At 43.0% G+C, this 13401-nt stretch overlaps 1 protein-coding gene across 1 annotated transcript in view; it reads left to right on the forward strand.

The window, feature by feature from the left end:
• The window catches only part of FAM151A (family with sequence similarity 151 member A), a 203165-nt gene that overhangs the window by 69945 nt on the left and 119819 nt on the right, over positions 1-13401 (forward strand). Inside the window, exon 2 of the mRNA XM_078673442.1 lies at positions 2411-2557. Within this exon, the coding sequence (XP_078529568.1) occupies positions 2411-2557 (147 nt within the window). The remainder of the gene's footprint in view (positions 1-2410; positions 2558-13401) is intronic.

Raw genomic sequence — 13401 nt, forward strand, 5'->3', positions numbered from 1 at the left:
ACGCAGTAACAGAGACAATGGTAAATTTATTATCTAACAACTGCAAAAATAGAAATGCTGGACGACATTGTCTCAAACTGGATCTTTTTAGTACATGGATGATCCATTTTTTTCCTCGGGGTCGAGTAAAATTTGCAGAAAAACAATATGTGTATCGTCGATTGTGTCGAGACGTCGTCACACGGGAGATTATTTAAAACTCTCGACCAATCATTCTGTACAGGGAATCTCAAAGATCTATGTAAAATATTCAATGTAAAGCGGGTTAACAGAAACCTAATGTAATTAAAACAATGTACGGTTGAATAGAGGTAGTTGCTAGAGCCAAATAATGTGATTGAACCGTGGATTTCTTTAGTTCTGATGTGTTTCTGATATCGCCCAGATGGAGTATACAACTTGCTTTAAGATCTTTCCTAGACAGGATGATCTCATCTTCTGCCGCCTTCTGCTTCAGTTGGTTCACTCCTCCGTAGCTTACATTTCCTGGCTCCTTACTGGTGGGCTCCCGATACTTCACTTCCGTTTTTTTATTTGAGGAGCACCGGCCAACTACAGTTTCCTTACACTGAAGTTTTTATGTGTTCCTGTTGGGAACCACATGCTTAAAATTTGTACTTGGGCGCTATGCATCATGTTTTAGCATGGCGCCCCTCTCATCTTTTTTTGCACATGCATAAAAGGTTCACGTTCGCCATGCTTCATATTTACCACAGCCCCTACTTTTATGTTTTTTTTTTATTTGCCGTCCAGAGAACCAGATCGGGCTGGTCTTTGCCAGTCCTCAGTAGACCCAATTTTTACATATTTATATAGTGCGAAGTAGACCCAGGTGTATTGAGGCGCTTTACATAAGACCCAGTTACAGAACACACTGTTACATTTCTAGGCAGGAGAGCTGTTGAGGCACCCACTGCCTTTCATACAGCGAAGCAGAGCATCCTAGCGCCGCCCCGTCAACATACAATCAGGGACGGCCCATGCCTGTGTGGCTCCAGTCATTGGCCACGCCCCTAGATCTGGTGCAGGTGACACGCAGGTGTTCGTCTGTATGTGCCCCTGCCTCACCACACAAAAGGTGTGGGGCTAACTCTGGGTAAAGGGCCAGGTCCAACATGCTGTAACTTACATTTAAAATAAATATATGTATTTAATATTTATCACAAAAATATTTTGTTCTAATTTTTGTAAAAATGTTAATAAACTTTTAAACATTTTCCTATACTATATCATAGAGAGATCTCCACCTACATTTAAAAAGCAACAAATGGTAAATTTGTACTCATAAATTAGGCCCCACCCCATCCATTCAGGTCCAGGACGGTGTGTGAGCCACAGTTGTGATTAACTTTAAACTTGTAAATGGCAAATAGTATAAAGTAGTAAAGTTACTCAAAAATAGAAAAGTAAAGTTAAACAAGTAGATTTACTCACATGCAAGTTTATGTTTACCTTTGGATTAAGCCCAAACATTTAGGGGGCTGATTCACAAAAGCAGTGCTACAGGACGTTCTCTTACACACCTTTTTTAATTAGATACAAAACGTATAACTCCCTATTAATCAAAGTGCAAAAAGGGCACAGTCTTTTCTATTTGTTCTAATTGTATAGAAATGTGACCTAAATATTCTCATCTGATTCCTATTTTAGATGTTTTGGGTCCAATTCACAAAGACACTTAAGAGCATGTAAAAAAGTACTTCGGAGGGCTCTTTTACGTACTTTGTGAATTGGCTCTATAGATTACGACTCAGTGCCTGATTTAGACCTTGGAGGATGAGTTACTCAGTAGGGAAGAGGTGTGGCACCGTGGCCAGGGCGACTGACGCTGGGATCTAGGGCCCATTGTTCGGTTCTCCGCACCAGCGACAGGTCAGCCCAGCACCATGTGACTCTGGGCAATAGTTTGCATAATCTTCCCAATGGCCCCCAGCCCCGGGGTGCCTGTAGGTAACTGTTCGCGCTTTACAAATACTTGATTTGTATTTTACATTTACAACGGTGACAGATAACCTGTTTACTGAAATATAAATCCCATAGGATATAATGGGATTTACATTAAGACGGACGGGATATCCGTCTCCGTTGTGACAGAGTAACCCATCCACCAAAAGCTAAATCAGGCCCTCAGTCTCTTCTGAAAGTATTCAGCACCAGAACCGGACATCAAAGAACATATCAGAGCTAAAACATGCTCTAACATGATTATAGATGACATATGTGGTGTATTTGAGCTATGAGTTATTATGTACCTCACCCTAGTACTGCAACCTTGCTGTAGCCCAGAACTTATTTTCAATGTTTTTAATCACACCATCCAGATTTTCCACTTGTAACTAGCACATTATTTTAATTAATAAAAAGAAGAGTATTGCTTTTTTCATAACTTTCTCCCTTTTGATTATTGCAGATTCACCTGACAAAGTCTTTTTCAGCACCGATGACGACCTGTTAGACTATCTATCCTACCAGTATAACATTGCCAAAAAGGATGGCCTGCTTGTCACCTGGTACCATGCTGCAAACAACAAGAGTGAACTGGAAAAGGCCTTAAAGGGTAAGTTTACAGCAGTAGTTATAATTTTTCTTTTTACAAGTCCTTGGGGGGACGTGTGGTGAGGCAAAGATGGTGAATATGTAAGTTGTGAAGCATGATATATATATAGTATTTCATAAATTTGACTTTGACTGAGTAGAACAAAAATACCTTTTTGAGTTTTGGTTTGTGCTGTCCACCTATTTTGTCAGTGCTTTTAAGTGGACAATGTATAGCGGTGGCCTCTTGATGATTGGTATACCCTTTAAGTCTGTACCTTCTTGTCATCTCCTGTCTATACTGGCTGCAGGAAGAATAATATCCCTTTTATGCCCTTTCCTCCACCAACATATGCCTGAGGTTCAGGCCAATGGTTTTTTTATGCAAACTCTTTATGAGATCTGTGACAAACAAGTGAATTTAATTATTTATTATTTATGTGTATTTATAAAGCACGAACATTGACCTACACATGTTCTCTTGGAGCAGTAGCAAAGGGAGATTGACCAAGCATGCTCAAGTCACTTGTAATGAGAAGATCCAGCTGCAGCATTGCTTCCCCAAGTTGACATAAGAAGCTTAGGGACTGTAAACAGAGTGGGAGCCTGCAATCCCTGATGTTTGAGTCATGAGTTTTTGAAGATTTTCTTACTCCACATCATTAGGTTTGTGTATAACACGTTTGGTACAGGATAAAAGCAGACATGAATGGAATCAGCTGGTTGGATGAGGGCCAGTGTAACTGGCGAATGAGGTTACAAATAAGGTCAAACTTTTTACCAGTCTCTCAGCTGCATTCTGTATGTCTTGTGGTTTCTTAAGAAAGCCAAATTTCAAGACAGGACTGGGCAAAAGTATTGAACTAAACAGGTTATGATGATTGAGGATGTTTGCAATTCCAGATTCAGCTTTGCTTACATTAAAATGTCCATGTTTCCCACGGCTTTGAATGGGAGGAGGCTAGGGCCCATGGGCTGAGACCGGGATCTGGAGTCCCAAATACTTTCCACATCCCTCATCTGGAGGGAGAGGGCTGAAAGGAGTGACCAGTCCACCCTAACACCCTAATAAGCACACCCGTCATCTGAGATAGAGATTTGACAGGACAGTGCATCACCACTCACTACTATGCTCAAGCGTTATCTGACAGAGAGGTGTGGAAATAGAGGCCAGTCCATGCACACACCCTACTATGCACACTCATCATCTGAGAGAGAAGGCTTGATGGAGAAGACAGTCCATGCACACACCCTACTTTTTAAAACACGTACACCCATTACCTGAACCCCTGAATGTACAAAATTAGGTAGACAAGTAATATGGTACTTACCCACCACTATGTAAACTATAAAACAAGCTAGAACACTTATTGGATGATGTCATCAGGAATGCAATCAATTATGTCAATTGAGAGGTCATCAGTGATGTCATAGAACATTTTATGAGTGATGTCATGTGTGAGGTCATAAGCAGTGCAAGGCGGGCTCAAGTTATAGTTAGTGCTGCTAACTATAACTGGTGAATTTCTGTGTTTTTTTAGTTCAAAATGTTAATGATGTCATTGACAAATTCTCCTAACTATAACGTTACTTTAACCGTTGCGATCTGTATGGTCCGAAACAGAAACCCATTTCACTAGCTCAATTATTAAGGACTGAATGGGACTAGACCAGGTTAACAAAATCCCTTGACTGCAGCATATAAAACAATCGTTGTGTGCGATGGGGCAGACAGAGAGACCTCTGAGTATACCCAGAGGATATTACTCTCTACTCTAGAAGAGATCTAAAGGAGCATGTTTTTAGGGGCTGTTGATAGAAAAGGGCTTAGTTAGATCTTCACAAGGTGTCAGGGGGTCGTTACACCACACTGAATGATCAACTTGGTTGCAAACTGTATCTTATGCTAACCCACAATACTTATCATAGGTATCTTTTAGCTAGTTTTTGCCTTCTTATCTTTAATTGTATGACCACAGGAAAGGACGGTGGGAAAGCATTATCTGGAAATGCGCCTGTGATCACAGATTGGAGCAGTCAACCCAGCATACAGCACTTTTTTGTAGGTTCTACTTAGGAAATTTTATCTCAAACCTCTCATTTTAAAAGAAAGAATTATCTACCATCATGAGGCTTTTTAGTATTTGTATGACCTAAATGGTGTGGCAGTTTGTTACAGGGTTGCCATGTTCCTTTCCAAGATGCTCCATATTAGTGACTCATTGAGTGGCTTAGAAAATTAAATTAATTTGCCCAAGTGCCCTATGATTTTACCATGCAATCTGGAGTTTGCTACCCATAATGTATTATGATCTGCAACATATAAAGTGTAATGGGTGTTTTATTAGATATATTTTGACAATGTTATACTTAAACTAGCTCTGGTATTTTTATGTAACTTTAATAATCTGTGTTATACTGTGAAATGGTTGATTTTAAATAATGTTATTATGTATTGATGTGACGCTTTTATGGTTTTTTTTTACATGAACCGAATAAAGTTTGTATGATGATGGTGTTTTGTTCAGTGAGTTTCCAAGGTTTTGTTTTAACAAAAATAGATCTTTTTTATCACAACTAACTATAACGCTACTTTAACCTTAGGATTTTTTCAGTGAATATATATATCACCATGACAAATCTGCTTCCTGATGCTGTTGGGGTCTAGGGGACCAGCAATATCAATCCCCACCCTCTCAAAGGTGGGGATTGACATATAATGCTATTAGGGGAGCCTTTGGCTTGACCCGTTTTACCACTGGCTTGACAGATGGCGCAGAAGTGACAGAGCTCCTTGACCTTTATTAGACATCTGAGGCCACTAGTAATGGACCAACCTTTGGTCTGCCCCAGATGTCCACCTAGTGCAGAGGTCTTCAAACTTTTTGATGCCGAGACCCCCTTGTCAAAAGATTTTAGGCCTAAGGACCCCCGCCTGCCGAAACTTTCCAGAACCTGGTGCTCCTGATCATCGACAGCCATAAACACCCCCAATTCCCACAGCAAATCATTTTTACAGTGAGGAAATAATATTAAACAGTGTTTAGCCAACCAAAGGTCAGTGAGTGTGCGGGTGTGGTCAGAGGTGTAGCTAAAAGCAAAGGGCCTCATTTATGAGGAACTGGCATAGGGCAGCGCCGCAAGTCTTTTCTTGCGGCTCTGCCTTACACCAATGTGAAGGGCAGGAATCCACCATATCTATGAAATACAGTGCATTCCTGTCCTTTCCCCTTGCAGTGGCACACAAATTGCTGCCTAGCACCAACATAGGTAACATTGTTTTTGTGCAGGTAGGGGCATCTTCCTTCAAGAAAACAATCACAATAGGCGTTTTACCTCTTTCCATGTGAGCTGCAGAATGCCAAATATTTCTCCTTGTTTCGCCTCCGCTGGGGAGGTGTACGTTTTTGGTGCTGCCCCAGGTTTACGTGATTTTGTAAACATGGGGCAGCAACAAAATCCATGGGTGTTGTGTGGGAACCCCCACGCAACACCTATGGAACACCTCCTTGACGCAGAGTAAGGCAACACAGGGACGTGCACTGCTTTGTCTTACTCTGTATCTATGAGGCCATGCAAAGCCATTCAGGGTGACTTTGTGCTGCCTCATAGGTATAGTTGAGACACTTGCGCCACCGGAGCATCAAAAAGAGTGATGCTGTGGTAGTACAAGCCTCTCATTAATAAGTTCAAAAATATTCTGTACATTTTTTGGGTCATCAGGTACCTACATATAAAATAATGGGCATTGTGAATGAATTTCTTTTTTAAATGTGTTATTCAGTGGGAAATGCACTGTAGTACATTATGAAACCTCTATTAGTTAATGCACTGCAGAGGTCTGTGTGTAACCGGAGAGCCACAAAATTAAATCTTGGTTGGTGCAGTGAGGAATAATGACTTGTGTATTTTTAGTGCTAGGAGGTCTCAGCCTGTGACAGAAAGCACTATGAATATAAAAGTCATTATTTTAGACTTGCATTGCATTACACACAGTATAAGATAGACTGATACAAAATGTGTAAATAGCTTTACGATAAAATGGTTCTTCCAAAATGTAGATTTTAGTAATACCAGGGTGTATGTAATTTTTTTTTTTTAAATAACTGTCCCTTCAACACCTCCTAAGGGATACTGGTTAGGATTAAAAGCAAGCACTTCACAGCCCAGTTGTTAACTCTTTGCACTACCACTCAAAATATAAAAAAATGTTATCATCACAAAGTTTGGAGTGATTCACTGGGTCCCAAGCACCCTTTACACTTCCAGGTTAACTAATAGGTCATATTTGCATTTCTTTCAGGCGACCAGGCACCCTGGAACAAAATATTTCACAGCACAGCAGACTCAGCTGAAGCATTTTAAGGAGCGAAAATAACCATCACAGGAGGGCTGTCTTTTTCCAAAACGAATGCAAAAGTTTTGGAATTCAGGCACAAGTGAGGCTGGCTAATGCACGACCCCCTTACCAGGAATCCAAGGCCCCACTTGGGGTCTCGCCCCACAGATTGAAGACCTCTGACCTAATGGGATGTCATGAGCCAGGCTAAGGAAGCATGCTGTATTGTTGGAGGACCACCATTTTCCTTGCCTCACTATACAGGATTCGCTCCACCCAGTCTACCTCATGGGCACCATTCAGTGGCATAATATGGGCTCCAACAGCACAGTACTCTGCCCAGAGAGCTCCTTAATGAGTCCAGAGGTGGGCCATCCACGTACCTTGCAGAGGGGCACCCTCAAGTTTCATTATGCCAGTGGTACCATTGACATCTCCTTGTTCTTGCCTGATAGCCAACTGTCTCAGGCCTTCAAGAGTGGGACAAGTCTTTTGTCCATGGCTCAAGTCCTCACTGGACGGACCTCCTGCTCCTTGGAGTTCTGCCAATTCTGACAAGTGTCCTAAGGAAGAAGCCTCTACATCAGGCACCCTAGGTTTAAGCTACTTCTGGGGGTTAGGGCTTTTAGAAGTTGGTTCAGCAGCCTTCCTACTCTTCCTCTTGGTACTAGGGCCCTGGGTCATTCTTCCAGGCCCCATGATCCTTGACTTTCCCTCAATACCTTTTGTGCTCTAGTGGAGACACACACTCATTCTGGAAGATCCTGCATTGATTCATGAGTCCTTCTCATAGTTATCCCCAGCAGAAACTCAATTGAATGGCAGGAGACACAGCTACCTTCTTAGGGCTAGTAAACCGTCCCCACTTAAAGTCTACCACAGCTAATGAATGAGACGTTGTAACATTGCCAGAGTTGACGATCCAATGCACCTCATCAGGGATTATTTGGTATGGGAAAACAGCTTGGCCATGACCATGTTTATGCTGGCACCTGGGTCACTCAGAGCCTATTCTTCAAATTCTTCAACCTCATTGAGTCTTGGCCACTACCTGTACTTTTCCATATTTGGAGTCCAGTAGGCTAAGGGTTCAACTTCCTCCCTACTCAGGGAAACTAATGTGGGCTCTGTGTATACCCTTTGCAATTCCTAGGGACAACTTCCACCCCATCTCTACACAAGCAATGACTTTGGAATGGACATCAGTGGATGACATTTTGTTTCACACAGAATCTCCACTCATGTCTCATGTTCCCCTGGCTGTTTGCAGTCATAGCACACCCCAGCCTTTGAAGGGTCAAAATGCTTTCCCAGGTACCATCTCTCCTTGGAATGGGATGTGGCTCTGCCACACCCCACCCTTTTCAGCAACTTTTAGGGACTCTTTGGAAGATCCTCTCTTTTTTTCCTTACCCCTTTCTTTTCCTTGAAAGGGGATATGTCTCCTATCTTGGAATCACCCCCATGAACTTCGTGGGCACCCTAGAGCATACCCATTCATCAGCTATCTCACACTGGCTCGCTTGGACTAGCTAGCTTGGAATCCAACAGATGCTGGTGCAACTTCACTGAGGAGCAGTTAGTAAGCATGTGCTCCTTGACCATTAAATTGTACACTTCATACATGTTCACTCTGTTACCCTTAATCCAGCCATCTAGTGACTTTACAAAAGCATTCACAAAATCAGTCCATGTCTGTGGTGCCCACTTGTGAGTGTTCATAAACTTCTGTCTGTATTCTTCAGGGGTAAGTTGAAAAACTCAATGAGTGCTTCCTTCATGTGTGGATAATGAATAAGATACAGCCACCTCATCCTCAAGTGTTAAGAGCCTATTCCTTCACACTGTTGGGACCAGTTTCCATGATAAGGACCCTCAGTATTGGGTACCCACCTTTCTCATCCTCAAAGCCCTCTCTTGTAAGATGCTACACTTTTGTCATTTGTCAATGTAAACCCCCCTCAACATATCTAGAAACAATGCCTGTGGGCAACCTTGGATAGAAAGTACCCCTTTCCAATTACCTCATTTTCATTGTTACCACCATCGTCCTCTGGCTTTGTGCCCAGCTACGCCCCTCTTTCTTCTAGGGCCAGCATTTTCCCCTCCAAGGCCAATTTCCTCTCCTCCTGCTCTAGGAGACTTATCTGGGGTCCAAGATTTTTAGGCCTATGTTTGAAGTCTAGCTCTTTTCACTACCACATGTGGAGGCCACCTTGAACAGACATTGGGGACCAGGCTGTTGTACCCCTCATCCTCAATGACTTCTCCGCTATTATCCTCATCCCCACTGTCAGAGATGATTTCACTTTCCAGAAGTGCTTGGGCTCTCCTGGCATCCCCCCAAGCCTTGAGTGCCTTCTCCATGTCCCTCTTTGCAGAGATGCCCAAGCTGATGTTCCTGCCCTTGCACAACACCATCATGTCATTGATCCTCAGTGTGGGCAAGGTGTGGCAGTCAACCTCAAAGTTCTTCAAACTTTTGGTGACTTAACAAACTTTTGAAATCTTCTAAAGTTGGTAACCTCCAAGAAAACGGTGCCTTTAGTGATCAGAACTTAGACTTTGATTTGGTGGATTGTTTGATGGTTATTAACGTATGAATTGTCTGGTACAGCTAAACTCAGGTTCTGGATCCCACTGCTAAGCACCAATGTCAGGCACTGTGCTGTATTATATGGTGCAAAAACAACAATTGATGGACAGAATGTAGAACAATGTCATACATTCACCCCAGTAGAGAGACTTGGTCCTTAATCCAGCGGTCTTTTGCTCACCGTGCCACTCTAGTTGGAACCCATCCATATGCAAATCAGTCTTGACCCTGTGCCCAATGGGAACAGTCCAGTCCGAACTGCTAGGCCAGGTCCTCCCTGGACTGGAAACATGCATCCTAGGACAGTTTTTGGGGTTTCACCCCTCTTCAGCCAGGATAACTTGACTCCAGTGGCATGGAGAGCACGGGACCCGTCCATAATTTGTTTGCTGTAACACTTTTCGCCCTAAGTGTGATGAGTATGCCCAGACGTGGGATCCTTGCTCACTGTGCCACTGGATTTAAGCTAGCCTGGCTGATGAAGGGTGACATAACCTGAAAATGGTCCCAGGATGCTTGTTTCCGGGCTAGGGAGGACCTGGCTTGGCAGTTCGGTCTGGACTGTTCCCATGTGGCACGTGGTCAAGAGTGGTTTGCATATGGCTGGGTCCAAACTGGGGTGGCGTAGTGGGCAAAAGAACGATGGATTTAACCCAGAACTTTTGACTGGGGGAGAATGTTTGCATTGTCAGCATATCGTCCATCATTTGTTTGCTGTAAAACTTTGCGCCCTAAGTGTGATGAGTATGCCCAATTATGGGTCCCTTGCTCACTGTGCCACTGGATTCAAGCTAGCCTGGCTGATGAAGGGTGACATTCCCTGAAACCGGTCCCAGGGTGTTTTTTTACAGTCCAGGGAGGACCTGGCTTATCAGTTCGGTCTGTACTGTTCCCATGGGCACAGGGTCAAGACTGATTTGCATATGGCTGGGTCCAAACTGGGGTGGCGTAGTGGGCAAAAGAACATTGGATTGAACCCCGATCTTTTGACTGGGGGAGTTTTGCATTGTTTGCAAACGTTTGCATTGTCAGCATTTCGTCCATCATTTGTTTGCTGTAACAGTATTATATGGTGCAGTTGTGCAACCCTACTGTGTAATACACTCACAAAACCAATTTGGGTCCAGTCGGGCTTGTTTACTAAACCTTAGCTCAATCCTGGGTAGCACTCAAGCTTAAACAAAGGAACAAGTGTAAAGCATTTAGAAGTATCAAAACATTCAAATAAGAAAGTCACACAAAACAAAATTAATCCAAGTTCAATTCATACAAATTGATGTTATTTTTATGAAGTTTTAGCCACCAAAATTAACTAACTCTCCAGGAGGGTCCCGGAGATATAGATTTTTAAGTAAATTGAAAATCAAAGCAAAATTCCAACAAGCAATAGTAATGGCAACGTTTGAAAACTTTGTAAAATGTTCAAAGAGTTGTGTTCGGGTACTCCAGTCCGCAATGGGCAATCAACTCCGCTAGGGGAAAAGACATGCAAGCCAATGAGGAGTAGTAGGACAGTTACCATGTCACCAAAGCAGTCTCAAGTCCAGTTCCAGGCACTATGAGTGAACCACCATAGACTTTAACAAAGTGGTCCTGATGCAAGGGATACAGCATGCTGAAGATGCTGTGCGGTCGATCGGGTCTTCCTGGAGCTAATCCTTGGTCCAGGTGGATCGACTTTGGCCACAAGGGTCAATGTCCCTCCAAGTCCTCTTTGTTCCAGCAAAAGTCAAGTTGCCATTTGACTACAGGTTTCAGTCACTCCGAAACCAGTGGTTCCCTTTGGAGGAGGCTAGTGTCCATCTTGAGTGACTAAACTGCACTCCGATGACTCTCTCAGGTCCAGCAGACTAGCGTGCAACTTTTGAGCATCAGATCTGGGTTTTCCATGCTGCATTACATTTCTTGCTGCGTAACCTAATTAAGCCCCTCCAATTGAATTTACAATCCCAATATTTTCGACAAGGCTGCCCTTTTACAGTTTTCTAATTTGTGGTCAACATACTAGCTTGTCCACTGTTCTCAATCTGCAATCACATTCAAACCAAATGATCAACCAAAATATCTTACCACATTCTCCACACTTAACAGTACCGACACAGCCCTAAATGGGTTCATGACTCTTCCTACTTTGTGCCAGTTTCTTCTTTGCTGCTGGTAATAGCGAAAGAGAATTGGTAAAGTGTCCAGTGGGTTTAGGGCAGGGATATATATTTTTAATTTGCCAAAGATGTATGCATATGAAGATCTAGTGGTATAGATGGCTTTGCATGAGGGACTTGGACAAAATTCTTTTCCTGTTGGTATGTATGTCCAGGCCTTTAAGGAGCACAATCCCAGCTAGAGAGCAACAGGGCACTTAACAAGGCTAGGCAGTGATGAATATGCAGCCCTTTTGTAATATACTAAGGCAAATATTAACGAGCCCCTTGTGCTGCCAAAGCATCACTTTTTGTGATGCTCTGGCGGCACAAGTTACAAAATAATATCTAAGAGGCCATACAAAGCGACAATGCATGGCTATGAATGGCCTCACAGATATCGAGTAAAGCAAGGCAGTACAAATCGCTGTGTTGCCTTACTCTGTGCTCTGGAGGTGTGCCAGGGGCGTTGCAATGGGAATTCCCATACAACACCAATGGATTTGACACTTCCCCAGATTTACAACAGCATGTAAACCTGGGGAAGCGCTAAAACGTTATCCCTCCCGAGGTGAGGCGTAACGAGGAGAAATAACTTTATTTCTCCTAGTTTTTCAGAAAGAGAACAATGCCTCTTAGCATTGTTTCTGTGCAGGAAGGTGCTCTTTCATACACAAAAACAATCCTGCCGACAACACAGGAAACCTTGCACCATGGTGTAAGGGTGCCTGCTTGTGGTAGGCTTCTGTAACGGCACCAGTGCAGGGGGAAAGGACAGGAATGTACTGTAGTGCATAAATACGGTGCCTTTCTGCCCCTTCACTTTGGTATACGGTAGCGCAGTAAGCTGATTTGCTGCGATGCCCTATGCCGGATCCCCATAAATAAGGGTCTAAATATTTGTTTCAGAAAAAAATCTGGAAACAAGGCCGAGAACTAAAAAAAATCACAACGGCACCCCATGTCACAATCGCAGCTTTTTACATTTTCAGTCCCTTCTTGAGATAGAGAGAGATTAGTACCTGTGATCCCCCATTTCAAGCATCAGCTCTTTGCTAAGAGATATCATTTCTACTTGCAGAGTGACATGCCTTTAGAGCGACCCTGTTCTTTTTTGGCTGGTCATGAGATTGTCCTCATCACACTCTTTTCTACTTACTTACCTGCCTTATTCACATATCCTGTGTAAATCTGGTTATTTCTCCTGCCCTAGAAAGTAGGGATTGAAACTGTTTCAGCACATACCAGTCTTGACCAACGACTGTCCATTATAACAACTTGAGTCTTATCTCAAATTTGATGGAAAGAATGTGGTCCCACAGGTAAATCACATGTGGGTGCCACTGGCTGCTTGAGAAATGTTCCTCCACACCCTCCCTGACATTGATTTAGCAAGCTAAAAGGCAAGTTAGCAGTCACGTGTACCCTATATGTGGGTCGATTCATATTATAGATGGAGCAAAATTATAGTCTAGTTCTAGTAAATCAGACTTAAAGGACTTGTACAGTGCACATCCTGAACTCACATATTTGAACATACCATAACATGTGATCATGAAGAAAAAGGAGGCTCTGTGAAGTAAACTATTTGTCCACGATCACACACTTAAGTAATGTGGGGAAGCCAGGATTAAGCCCAAGTTTTGACCCCTAACTGGGCGTCATTTTCTCTATCCTTTATTGCATCAAAGGTGAACGTTTTGCCCAGAATGTTTGGCTTCTGAAGGTACAGCGTGGGTGGCAGGCCGAAGCATATGAAAGCTCGGCTCGGTTTGGGCTTGAAGGTCCTA

Source organism: Lissotriton helveticus, chromosome 1_2 (assembly GCF_964261635.1).
Source record: "Lissotriton helveticus chromosome 1_2, aLisHel1.1, whole genome shotgun sequence".
In the NCBI taxonomy this organism is placed as follows: domain Eukaryota; kingdom Metazoa; phylum Chordata; class Amphibia; order Caudata; family Salamandridae; genus Lissotriton; species Lissotriton helveticus.